Here is a 13524-nt window from a genome sequence, read left to right as displayed (position 1 = left end):
CTGTGATGAAGGACAGCTGTCAGTCATCCAGTGTTCAACTGTCAGGACTATAAACTCTCCCAGAGCGCTGGAGCATGGAGCTGCTGATGCAAAGTGGCTCAATGGAAATGCTGTGACTGAGTCCAATCGAGACCTAGATTATTCTGCGGTTGCTTCATATTGGAAATTCCTGAAATCATTTTGTTATGTTGACAAAAAATTTCATAACGTTAAGTCATAAATTATTTTTTAAAAGGTACATCAAACATTCAGTATTATCAAGTAAAATATTTATCCCCATGACAACAAACCATCATTATACTGCATGACCTTTTTTGTTTTGCATATTTTGACTGGTATTTTGGTAATTCATCTTTAGAAAGCCTTCTTGGCATCGCCTTCATCTTTAGTTCCTTCTCCAAGTTCACAATTCTTCAAGTCCAGGCTCCAGCTTGGCCTCTCCAGAATGTTAATATTACTTCAAGTAATAAGAAACATTCTTGTGAAATTACAAGTTTACTGTAAACATAATATAAACATCCAATTATACTAATAATCTGATATTTTCTTCCTCTGTCAACAGTCAAGGTTTGTGCAAGACGGCTCAATAAGTTTGTATCACATGATCGGAAGACAGGCTGTAATAACTCTTATCGATAAACCATTTTCACTTAGTGATGGAACAGCAAAAACTACAGCAGCTTTGTTGTTATTTCTATGCATTAAACTTCATATTAATGAAGTTTAATGTATTTTGTTTTGATTGTATTTTGTGCCTAACAAATATTTTAAAGCTTGCCATGAAGCACTTTGTGATTTGTAAAATGTGCTATATAAATAAAGTTTACTTACTTATACTTGATTTCTTATTTAATAATAAATGTGTACACTAAGAAAATGCAGTCAGAGCCAAATTATAAAACAGTATATTTTAAGAATGTAACCTTGCATTATGAAGAACATTGTATAGGTAGAGACTGAACATAACCTTTGGTTGTTAATTTGTTCATGTTTCCAATGTGCTCTGTGCGAAACTGCTAACTTTAGCCCTGAAACCTGTCTGCTGCCATGGTTCGTTAGTGATGCATGTCTGTTTCCGTGTCCAAGAAGTTTGAAGAGAGAAGTGAAACTCTGCATTTTATTAACCAACAGCTTCCTGTGAAGTCTTTTTTTGTTTTGTTTTAAAACATTTTTTCATTTTGTCTCTTCACTGACTTCTATTGAGTCTTGCTTTTTACATCGTTTTGTTTCTACCGTTGCCTTTTTATTACAAAGCATTTGTGCATCCTGCGAAAAACAAAGCAAATTGTTTTGTTTTGAACAATGGTTTAACTTCTGTCATAAATGGGACTCTGCAAAAAAAAAAATGCAAAAAATGTTTGCATGTCCAAATCATATGATGGATCCAACATGGCTTGGGAAAACTTAAAGACCAACGGCTGACAGTCAGGTATTCATGTTTGGATTTCCCAAAAAGGGGCCATTTCAAGATGTTATGAGCAAATATTTCAACTGTGTAGATAATTTTCTTAGTAATTTTATTTTGGGTAAATGAATCTCGCAAAGCAGAATTGCAACCGGAATGGAAAAAAATAAATACATAAAAAAACCTATTGATACGAAATGTAATTTTACAAAAGTGATTTAGTTTTTCTCTAAAATATCAATATTATTGCATCAGCAGGTTATTCTGGCTTAATTTTTACTGTTCCATAATACTCTTTCACACATTCATAAAAAGAGCGCTAGGGTGCCCAAGTCTAATTTTCTAACCCTTCAGGTTTTACATGTTTTCTTTCTCCAACGCAACAGAAACAAATGGCTGAATTGCTCTTCAGTAGTTTATGACCTCTCTCTGCAGAGGCCTTCTCACAAACCATTCATTTGATTGAGAAGTGGGGGAAACTGGATCTTCACATTCTGCAACTCCAGGAATTGAATATTTTATCAGAAGCCTTAAGAAGAAGGAAGTTAATAATCTATTAACCTTTTTATTGCAACTTCAGTTACACAAGACCCTACAGTGTACAGGAAGATCTTTTTATAGTGCTCACTGTACAGACAGGATGCCTTTTCCATTGGCTAGACATTTTTGGGCTGATGGTGCCCTCTTGTGGTGCACTGCCCTGAGCAGAAAGCTAACCATAAGAAAAACATTTATGTGTACAGTAAAGTATAATTTCTCCTATCTATGAAACATATGCTTGTTCTGTCAATATTGCAGGTTTTTCGGCACTGGATGTGGTTAAACATGCTCTTATAAATGAGTTGATTTTGCTTCTGCTTGGCTGAAATAGATTCATAGGTATGAATTGTTTTCAGTTCACACTATATTGCTTGAGGTTCTTCCTAAACTGAACACAGTTGTTTATCATGATTCATATTCATTGTTTCAGCTTAATACTACAGAAAAAAGTCTGTGCATTATTAGAAGATGGCATATAGCTTCTCTTCTTTTTTTTCTTCTTTTTTTAGTTATAGAGACAATGATGTTACGTTTAGCACTCCATAGTTACATTATTTTCTTCCGATTAAAACAGTTTGTTCTTGATTTAGTGGTACTTGAAGTGATATTCAGAAGTTTTCTTCAAGTAAGACAGCAATACTTTGCAATAATATAACTCTACTAAACTTGACAAGTACACTGTGATAAAACTACCAGACTATTTTTCTCCCAATGTTAAACTTCCTATGCCCATGGTCCCTACAGGCGCACGTTTGCCCTCCCAACACAAGGGGCACTGTCAGGAAACGGCCGCACTAGAACACCGGAACCATTTCTAACTTTCATCCAAAGATTTTTCCGGACGTGTTTCTTGTACGGACCCGGCTTCTGCTTTGTTTACTTTTTATTTTATAGCCTCAAATCTACCAGCAAATATCTTATTAGTAACATTTTCAAACCCCTAGCTCTCGTCTATGTCTCTCGTTTTTTGTTTTTATCTATGAACACGTATTTTAATGCCAATATATATGAATTTTATTTTACCTTTTTGAACATACAGGCGCTTAGGAAGGTGCAGTCATGTCCGCTGAGCGACAAATGTTCCCGTCGCTGTTCTCTCCGCCGCCTTTCGCTGCAGTCGTAGCGGTAGAAAGTGGCGTGGAGCCTGTGGGCATTCCCCAGTCAGAGGTGGAAACATTCAGGATGTTCCTGAACGAGCGGCTGACGGCAGCAGTGGAGGACATTCTGAGCGTGTTCGGGAAGACAGTGGCTCGGTACCAGGAGCAGATAAGCTGCCAGCAGCGGGAGCTGGACAGCCTGAGGTCCGGGGAGCGAGAGTGGAGCCGGGCAGCAGGTTGGTTTGTGTGAACTGGAGAAAATAGTTACTGCTTTTTAATATCAAAAATGCTAAAAAATGACATTCAATAACCTTTTACTCTTAAATGCGAATGTTGGTTTAATTTTGAAAACATTGTTTCTTTATATATATTTTTTGACAGCGGTATTTATATAACCGTTCAAAACGTTTAAAAACACATCTAGTAAAAGGTATTTTTATGTGATAGACCAGCAGAAAGTAGGGCATATTTGTGATGCAGAAGGAAAATTAAGTTGTTTTCTATATTTCTGTGATTATGTGCGAGTCTAACCCAGGTTGTCCGAGTTGTAATCATGTTTTATGTGGCACTCACACCACAATTCAAGAACAGACAGATTTGATAGCTTGGGCCATATGTTTGGTGTTATCACATGAACACCAAACATGTAAAAAGAAAAGATGCAATTTGGGTGACAAATCATGAAAAAGTTCAAGAGGTATAAATATTTTTACAGAGCACTGTACTGATTAGTACGGAGCCCCTAAGGGGACATGGAGAAAAAAAAAAAAGGAAAGAAATCCCGAAGCTCACACTTTTTTTTTTTTTTTTTTTTTTTTCAAATGGAGAATATTTTGAAAGAAAATCTTGTGTGAAACATTTGGAAATATAAAAATAGTTTCCTGAAACTTGATGAAGCTGAACTAGCATGCTAACAGTTTATATATTTTTTATAAATATATTGATAAATGTCTTGTTATGTGTCTAACATAAAGATTACTGTTTAATAAACTTTTTAATTGTTCTTAAGCCGGACCTGGTAGAAAGTGAGCTTTCTGTGGTTGTTTCGTCTTTTAGAGCCCCTGCAGGACTCATCCTGGATGAAGAAATGTCCTGAACACCAGACCCTCGATGCCCCGCTGTTTCATACTGACAATCTTATTGAGAAAGTCGTCGAAACCTCAGCTGCTCTGATTAAGTCAGAAGGTGTGGATGAGGATTGTGGAGAGTCGACAACATGTCATCACCCTAGTTTAACACACCAGCTGGATCCAGAAGCAGCGAGCGATGAGCGAGTTATCTGTGAGGACTCTGACACAGAGAACAGCGAGGACGGCTGGAGAGACGATGCCACTTTGTGGAAGTCAGAGGAAATGGCAGAAAACAAAGATCCCAGCTCCAGTTCAGAACCTCAGGGCTCCACTGATCTGCCACAGTTTGGCTGCCAGGTTTGTGGCATCACCTTCCAGAAGATGGGCTACCTGATCACCCACGCTGCAGTGCATCAGGAAACCTGTGGAGTTTGTGGAAAACAGATGGAACAAACGGAAAGCCTCAAGCTTCACCTGAAAGCTCACCGAGAAACGACGTTCCGCTGCAGCGTCTGTGGGCAGAGCTTCACGCTGCGGGGGAACCTCCGCATCCACATGAAGATCCACTCGGGCGAACGGCCGCACAGCTGCAGCATCTGCAGCAAGAGCTTTGGCCGGCGGGCGTCGCTGGTGCGCCACGTGCGCAGCCACATGGGCGAGAAGCCGTTTGCCTGCATGTACTGCGGCCACAGCTTCACGGAGAAGGGCAACCTGACGGTCCACCTGCGGACGCACACAGGAGAGAGGCCGTACCGGTGCTCCAGGTGCGCCCGCAGCTTCAGCCAGCTGTCCAGCTTCTATAAACACCCGTGTCAGAAGAAAGGCCTGATCTGTGCCGCCATCACTACCACCTGACAGCTGGGACACGTGAGCGGCTGTAGAAGGGCTTCCCCTGTGAAACAGAGCAAAGTAATGGACACTTTTATCAAAGTAACATTTCATCAGAGTTTGTTGATGACTAGAAACTTTTTTTTTATTCTTTCCGTTTCAAATCAGTCATTTTATCTTAATTTTAGGATTTTTTTTGTCTTCAAACCATGGGATTAATATACATAAATATTTAAATCCATAACTTTTTGAACACCTGTCGAAGCACTAACTGAGCCTTGCTCTTTGTAATTACAGATATTTTTTGTTTGGTTCATTAGATCAGAAATATTGAAGAAAAACACTTCATTCACTTTTCTCCAGCTTTATCTTAAACAATAAAACAATAAACTTTGAAAAATTGTAAAAAAAAATAAAATAAAAAAAAGTGGGCATAATAGAATTAAATGCCACATTAAAACATCTTGAAAAATTCTACTGAAAAAACCCAAATCTGTTCCAAATAAATGCAGTAGGTGCAATAAACAATTTTCATGCAGCTGCACACCCTTAGATTAATACTACGTACATTTTCATTTAATTCCAGCATTTAGTTTTCTTTGGCAGAAGTCATAACTTCATGCCCACATCTTGGCTCGGTAATGTAGTATTCCCAAACACTTCCTGCCTAAATTGTCCAACTCTATCAGCTCGAGAGGACTTCTCTGTCCATGTCCCTCTTCAGATGTTCCCAAAATTGATGGCAAGTAGTGGCTGTTCCTATATGGGCAACCACCTAGGGCGGCATCTTGTGGGGGCGGCTTGAGACTGCCCCATACCCCCAAAACCCAGTCTTACAATTGTCAGCAGTTTATTACATCCTTGTTTTATTGTTGTTATTTTGGATCTTGTTCCCACTAACATTTATTCTTAGCTGTGTAAAATGTTTGGACATGATTCATAATGGTCTCAGTTGTTTAAACACTCAAAATACTGGAGTGTCTATAGTGATGTGAAAGGCTTTTAAGAGACCATCATACAAGTTTATTCCTTTTTACTACTCTACCTCAGTTTTTACTTATTGTTGGAATGTGTGTTATGTGAAAAAGATGTGCTTTATAAAAATATGGGACCATTTAAAATGAAGGGTTTGTGGTGAATTGGCTCAACCGTCAATTTTTGTTGCAAGTTTTCTAATCAGGTTCTGTCTTTACACGTGGCTCTGTCATTGGAAATATTTTGTTGGAAAAGACATTTGCAGTTCTCTTCGGTAAGATGAAGATGAAGACTTTTCTTATTTTTATACCGATTCTAATTTCTTATGCCCTTGACTAAAGTTAGCACAATTTGTCTGGATAAAAGTTGAGACTTTTGTTGTGTGGAAGATTACAATAAATACATGTTTGTAGGAAGAAAACCAAAGCTTCATTAAATAAACTAAGATTTGTCAGAAACTGTTTTTTGATTTTTTTCAGATTGTTTTGGATTAATGCAGCCAGTGTTATATTTTTTTATACCTTAGTACAGTTTACACCTTTGAGATGAGATCACTTAATGCAACTGTATTAGTTATTTGTTGTAATGTTAAGTCAGAGTTTTGAGAATTCAAATTTTGTTGTAAAAAATGTAAAAGCAACATTATTTGACATAAGTAGAACATTATGAGCTGAAAATAGAGCAAAGCGAAGCAACTCTTTGGTTTCTATCTGCACTTGAGAAGCAGTAGGTAGGAACCTACCTGCTGCTGATACAGTTTCCAGACTATAGGTAATGATCTGAATATGTAGACAGATTTGGATTGGATTGCTAATTAGACTGTAAAATAGAAAATTAAAACAAATGGCTTTTTTTCTCGGATTTAATGGAGGTCTTTTCAAAAGAAAACTTGTATTTCTTTACAAAGAAATTAAAATGGGAAAAAAAATAATTTGCCAAATAAAATAAAAGAACTTTTGTAAAATCAGGTGTGATGCCTCAATTTTAACACAGCATAGTAACATGTGGGACAAAGACATTTTACCAGAAATATAAAAGTATTGATAAATATAAAATGGAATATTCAATTATAGTAATATAGAGAAATTAAAATATGTGAACATTTTAATTTAAAAAATGTAGAAAACCAATTGGAAAATTTTTCAAACATACCTTAGCAATTTTAAATGGAAAAAAAGGAAGCAAAAATAAATGTCAACAGTATAAATACGAAGAAATAATTTTTAAAAAGTTTTATTTTTCTATTGTTGAAAATAGACGTCATGATAAAACATTTGAGTCAATGTTAAATTGTAAACATGAACCTCATTTAAAACTTGTATTGAGCCTTCCTCACCAGGTGGGGGCGCTAGAGGGCTTTCACTGGATTTCTTCGGACCCCTCACAGAAGTTAACCTGGAGCCGTAGCTGGTACACAAGTCACCGGATCGCCACAGTTTTTTATCCGGCATTTGATCCGATTTCTCCTGGTTAAGAATCCTCTCAAGTTACCGCTGAAATGTCGAAAATCGAGATGTTGCGGCTTCTGATCAACCAGCGGCTTACCGCGGCTGCAGAGGAGATTTTCGATGTGTTTGGGAGAACCATAGTGGAATATGAGAAGGAGATCTCCCGCTCCAAGCTGGAGATTGACCGCCAGCGCCGGCTGCTGGAGCTCTCCAGGAAGCCGCGGATCTCCCTGCAGGCCGACAGCTCAGGTAGGGAGACGCTTCACCGGACTTTGGGGTTTCTGTCTGGAAATAACTGCAGCTCCGTCTCTGGCTTCATGAAAATGTTCGGAGAGTCAGAATCAGTTTCATTTGGCAACAACAGTTATTTATTACATCTTTCAGTTGAGCCCATATAAGCAAGTTGTTTTGCTCTAAACATCTTTCTATGGCTTCTTTGTCCATTTGTTTAAGACGAGAAATCTGAATTCAGTCTTTTAACTGAATAATCCTCAGTTATTCTGAAAATCATGTTGGAACTGCACAATTGCTTAAAAACATAATAAAGGAGTCTCTTTGATCTAATACAGTGCTTCTCAATCCCAGTCCTCAGCCCCCCTGCTCTGCTTGTTTTAGCTGATTCAAATGATTGCATCACCATCAGGTTCTGCAGAAGCCTGTTAATCACCACAGATTCAATCCAGGTGTGTGGCAGAAGGGAAGCGCCTAAAACATGCAGGGCAGGGGGCCTGAGGCCCGGGGCTGAGAAGCACTGATCTAATACAACCACAGAATAAAAGTGCAAGGACAGAGCAGAAGCAATATAAAAATCTATATATACACAGTAAAATCAGGTGAATATAGAAAGTACTCAAACAGTATTGTTTGAAATATAAATAAATTCCAGGTATAGGCGATAAACCTGGAGTGTATTTATTTATATTTCAAACAGTACTGTTTCAGTACTTTCTATATTCACCTGATTTTACTGTGTATATATAGATTTTTATATTGGTTCTGCTCTGTCCTTTATACTGCTGTAACAATGTAAATGTCCCCACTGTGGGATTAATAAAGGAATCTCTTATCTCTTATCTGTGACTCCAGCTGCAGACTACACTTGAATGGGCTTTACTTTACAATCCTTCCTTGCTTTACAGAAGCAAATTTTCCTTCCACTCAACCTTCTTAATAAACCTTATTAATGACACTGGTGACTTCTTTGCCATTGACTTTTTGTGCCTTACCCTTCCTGTAGAAGGCGTGAGTCTTGGTGTTTTTAAGTAAAAGTAATCAGATCCCCTATTACTTTGTCAAGCAAGAATGTAACATTTCTGTTTTTCATTGTCATTTGTCTAATTTTCCATAATTATCAAAATGAGCAGAAATAAAAGATTGAAACATAGTTCTCTTTGTTGTTTTGTCAGATGATGATGAAGCTGAGCATTTTATGGCCTAACAATAAAAACATGCTGACTTTGTTTTGGTTGTGCTCTGCAGCCGCCTCCGAGAAGCAGGACTGGAGCTCCAGCGTACAGCTCAACGAAGAGGAACCGCCGAGTCGCATCAAAGAGGAGGATGTGTGGCCAGACCCGCCGGGCGAGAACAACGTGGGTTTTCTGTTGTTCCAGAACAACTCGGCAAGAACGCAACAGGACAACGACTCCACCGGGTCTCTGGGCTCAAAGTTCTGCCAGGACCTGGACGAGCCGGACGTCGATCCGCAGCCTGGTACCTCAGTCCAACAGAACTGCTCTGAGCTCAAGGATGATCAACCTGTAGCTGCAGGAAACAGCCAGCATGACTGCGTTGACATGACCCTCCCTAAAGTAGTGGACTCCTACGTCTGCACCATCTGCGGCCAAGCGTTTTACCAGCGCAGTCAGTGGGCCAAACACACGCGGATCCACCGAAAGGTTGACGGCAAAGGCGACAAATCGTTCACGTGCGACATTTGCGGGAAGAGACTGACGCGGTCGGACGGCTACCAGAAGCACCTGCGGGTCCATACGGGCGAGAAGCCGTACAGCTGCCACGTGTGCGGCCGCAGCTTCAGCGACAACTCCAACTTCAAGCGGCACATCCGCAGACACATGAAGGAGAAGTCCCAGCAGAGCTCAGGCTGAGCGAGGCAGCGGTCGCAACCACCACTGAACGGACGCACAAAACCACTTCAGTATTTCTCTAACTGTCCTTTTTTTAATCAAGTCTGTTCTTGGACATTAGAGTGGATTATGTACCTTTTAGCTGCCATTGTTTTTAGTGATCTGCTGCACAATGGTAGCATTGCTGCCTTGCAGGAAGAATGTTTGAATCCCAGCCTGGGTATGCCTTCCACATGCAAAAGACTGTTCGATTGACTGCTCTCTACAAATTCTCCTTCGGTGTGTGCGTGCGTGCGCGTGTGTGTGTGCGTACGCGTGTGTGTGTGTGGCCCCGCCTATCGTCCAGTGACTGTTGGAGATGGGAAGCAGCCCAGTCATATTTTTGTGAGCTAATTACAGTTTTGTAAAGTTCTGACCTGCTGAAATCCCTGCACCAACTGTGTCATGTTTCATTCAAAATCTAATTTCTTTTCATTTTATTTGGGACTGAATTGTTTCTTATTTTTTATAAGTATTTCTGCCTTAAATCTGTCTTTGGAAAATTACAAAGACATATCGTTCAGGTTTCTGGACGTAGATGTTTGTTTTTGCACTTATAAAACAACTGAAAATGAACTTTTGTCAGACAGATTTTTAGCTTTTTTGGGGGTTTTTTTCATCCTTTTTTACTTGTGCAAGACATAAAAGTGCACTATTACACTGGATGGCTCAGTTTCTACAAGATAATGAGTTACAATAAGTTGAAGTGTCTGAATTAATGTTTGACGATAAAGTTATAGGTGTGAGTTTGAGTGGCGCTGCATGTCAGCAAGATTATACTAATCACAGTGAAGGGGAAAAAGAAACCTTATGGATATGTGAATCACAGGAAATTTAAAAATAGGGGCATTTTAAATTGACTTCTTTAATTGAATAAAAGGTTTACACAGATGATAGAGTTCAAAAGTGTACATGTTTAAATGCTGTGTTTTTGTGACCAAAATAAATATTTCAAAAGTTTTTTTTTCCACCTTTGGTATAACTTTTCTCTTGCACAATTTTACCAGGAGACAAACAGATCAGATTTTCTTGGAAAGACTAGACCAGAACCAGAGTCGGTTTTTAAGCCCGTTATGAATCTCTGATGTTCTGGAGAAGGCGTTTGAACTTTTACCTCATCAATAAAAAATCTTGAACAAATGAAGCCAGCATTGGATGAAAATAAATTTTGTGACGTTACAGAAGCTTATTGAAACAGTGAATGGTTGTAATCACAGATGAAATAGTTTATCGTTTTTTTGGACAGACATATATATATATATATATATATATATATACACACACTTTTGTTCTCAGCTCCTCACTGGTGGCTTTGAACAATGAGATCCTATTGATCTTTTGTAACCTGTGGCTTCAGCTAAAGGATACGGATGAGGAAATGTCAGGAAACTCACAGGACAGCTTAGCTTGACCTACTTTTAAGCTTTCAAGTTCGTTCTTTTCAACAAAGTTTTACCTGTGCCACACCAAAAGTGGAAAAAGTTTTGAAATTATTTATTATAGGTATATTATTCGTTAAAAAAGATGTGATGACTGTTAGCCACTCTAACTCAAATTTGACACAAAAGCCAAATGTACAGTAAACATGGTTATTTTCTGTTGAACTATTTAGAAAAATTCCTTTCAGATGTTAGAGCGATTATAATATGATGTGTAATATATTATATTTTAGATTATATCAATACATTGATACTATGGCTTGACCACTCTGAATCTTTACCATTCAAATACAAATAACGTCCTAAACCAGCAGATGGCAGCATCGCACTTTGGTGTGGCTGAGCAATAGTTTTCATAAAATCGTCTAGAATCAGAACTGAGATTATGAGATTATGATTTTTTTTTTACCAAATCTAGGTGAGATTTAAACAAACTGAGATTAAAATCTCTGAAACATGTTCACTCTCCGTGAAACAAAAATGCCACAATCAGTTCTCATTTCTCATAAATCATCACTGAACTGTGAAACTGTTTATGATTTATTTGTGGAACAGAACTCGAAATTATCCACACTCGCAATCAGTTGTATGACATCTGTGCTGGTTTGTGGAGCAAAAATGTTTGTGCCATTATAGTTTTAAGATAAAAAGGACAAAAATGTGCTGTTTTTGCAGGTAAAAATATTGGGAGCACAATTAATTGACACCTGGTTGACCTTTGATGACCTCTGGAAACATTTATTAATATCCTTAAAATTATAATGACACAAACCAGTACAGATGTTTGACATCGATTAAGTTTGATTTGAAGAAGGTGTGGAAGCTAACCCTGCTAATACCAGGTGCAGCTGATGCGACAGTCTGGCTTCAGTTTGTGTTTCTTCTTCGGTGGATTAGATTACAATAAATGTTCCCAAATTATTTAACAAGATGTAGCCTACTGTAATGTAACTACTTTTCCTTCAGGCTCTCTCTGCCTTCAATATATTTGGTGACACTATTTTATCTAAAGCAGCATAAAACAGGTTTAAAAGTCTAAGGTCAAAGGGTGTAAAGTCAAAGAAAGTACAGCTAAGTAATTATAATGCAGCAGTTCAATAAACCGTTTCGATGGAAATAAGGAATTTTAGATATTTTCCCGTAGCTTGATGGAGTTATTTACTGGATTCTAAAGTTATTAATGACATTCAACAATATTATCACATCACATGTTTTCACATCATGTAGCTTCAAATAAGACAAAGCAAAATACACAAAACTAGGACATCTTCAAGTACCAACTATGCATCTTGCTGTGACCTGCAAAACAATCGCATCATTTTCCACAACTACCAAGAATAAGCGACAGGCAGAGAGATGACTCCAGCTGAACAGTCGGCTCCATCATGACTGCTTATAAATGTGATTTAAAGTAGGTTTTACCGACTGAGGCGAGCTGAAGCGAATGTAGCATCCAATTCTCTTCTGTTCTTGTGTATGAAAATTGTAGATGATTTATTGCATATAACAGTGGATTAGTTATCTTTACGGCTGATCATGTTGCAGAAATGAGACGGCATCACAAAATACAGCATTCGCATTTAGAACCGACTCTTTCAAAAATAATAAAGTTAAAGTGTCGTTCTCCTGTGGTCCACTTGGTGATGCTGTGAGTGCATCTTCAGTTGTGGAAAAGCTACGACGTTCCTCTCCTCCACCTCCCTCCCTCGGCGAATCGTTGCACGTTTAGAGGACGGGAACTAAGAACCTCCAAATAAACACATTTATATTCAGGGATAAAAGTGCATCACCATATAAAACAAAATCATTCTTCTGTTGAGTGTGAGAGCGCCTTGTCTAAAGTTTGGAAGTCTGAATGTGTTTCTTTATTTCAGATGAAAGGTCCTATTTTTTTGTTTTTACCGTTATTTTTTGTTGGTATGTATGCAAACTACCGTTGTACTTTTCACCACTTTTAGATTAAATCATCCTGAGATTTTGAGTGAAATATCTCACCTGACATTTCTGTTTATGCTCGTTTCCTTTAGCTTGCTGGCTGTCTGCATTTGCTGCTTGTCGTGACGCTGAAGCAGCCGTACCGCAGAGAGGATCCCTTTGAGACAATTTAAAGAAGCACTCTGGCATTTTTCCTAATTGGTACCCATTAATTCAAAGTCACTTTGCATCTACACAAATACGTTCTGGTTTCTAACCCTAAATGTTTGAGAAAGGTGGCAAACTGAGGCTTGGTAACCAGCAATTCAGTTTTATTTACTGCTTTTCCTATGGTCTTTTTCTAGGACTGCTGTAACCCCATACTGAGCATCCAAATCCTAATTTAAGAAATTCCAATAATTGATCTTGGAGTAGCTTGACTAAACCATATTTCCATGTGCACAGACACAAAAGCACTATAGGTTGTGGCCATTAGTTTGCTGACCAAATAAATCTGGGTTTTCTTTAACAATCTCGTGTTTTTATCCTCTACAGTGACATTTAGATTGAAAGAGAACGTACTGGCTGCTTCACCTTACTGTGAATATCTGAGCTATTTTCCACATTCTTCTCAGAAAGCTTTCTGCAACAGAGAGCAAACGAAACACAAGCTACTAAATATTGT

At 38.3% G+C, this 13524-nt stretch overlaps 2 protein-coding genes across 2 annotated transcripts; both read left to right on the top strand.

The window, feature by feature from the left end:
• Positions 1–2576: 2576 nt before the first annotated feature.
• Positions 2577–6369, top strand: LOC103147965 (zinc finger protein 2-like). The gene is made up of 2 exons (XM_007566554.2): positions 2577–3278; positions 4099–6369. Exons 1-2 carry the CDS (start codon positions 3005–3007, stop codon positions 4965–4967), a joined length of 1143 nt encoding a protein of 380 aa, XP_007566616.1. The 5' UTR covers positions 2577–3004; the 3' UTR covers positions 4968–6369.
• An 853-nt stretch (positions 6370–7222) lies between these two features.
• Positions 7223–10447, top strand: LOC103147964 (zinc finger and SCAN domain-containing protein 12-like). Its single transcript, XM_007566553.2, has 2 exons — positions 7223–7612; positions 8843–10447. Exons 1-2 carry the CDS (start codon positions 7414–7416, stop codon positions 9466–9468), a joined length of 825 nt encoding a protein of 274 aa, XP_007566615.1. The 5' UTR covers positions 7223–7413; the 3' UTR covers positions 9469–10447.
• Positions 10448–13524: the final 3077 nt, after the last annotated feature.

Source organism: Poecilia formosa, unplaced genomic scaffold (genome assembly GCF_000485575.1).
Source record: "Poecilia formosa unplaced genomic scaffold, Poecilia_formosa-5.1.2 Scaffold192, whole genome shotgun sequence".
NCBI classification, from domain to species: Eukaryota; Metazoa; Chordata; class Actinopteri; order Cyprinodontiformes; family Poeciliidae; genus Poecilia; species Poecilia formosa.
Note: the sequence above shows the minus strand (reverse complement) of the source record. Positions and strands in the feature narration are given on the sequence as shown.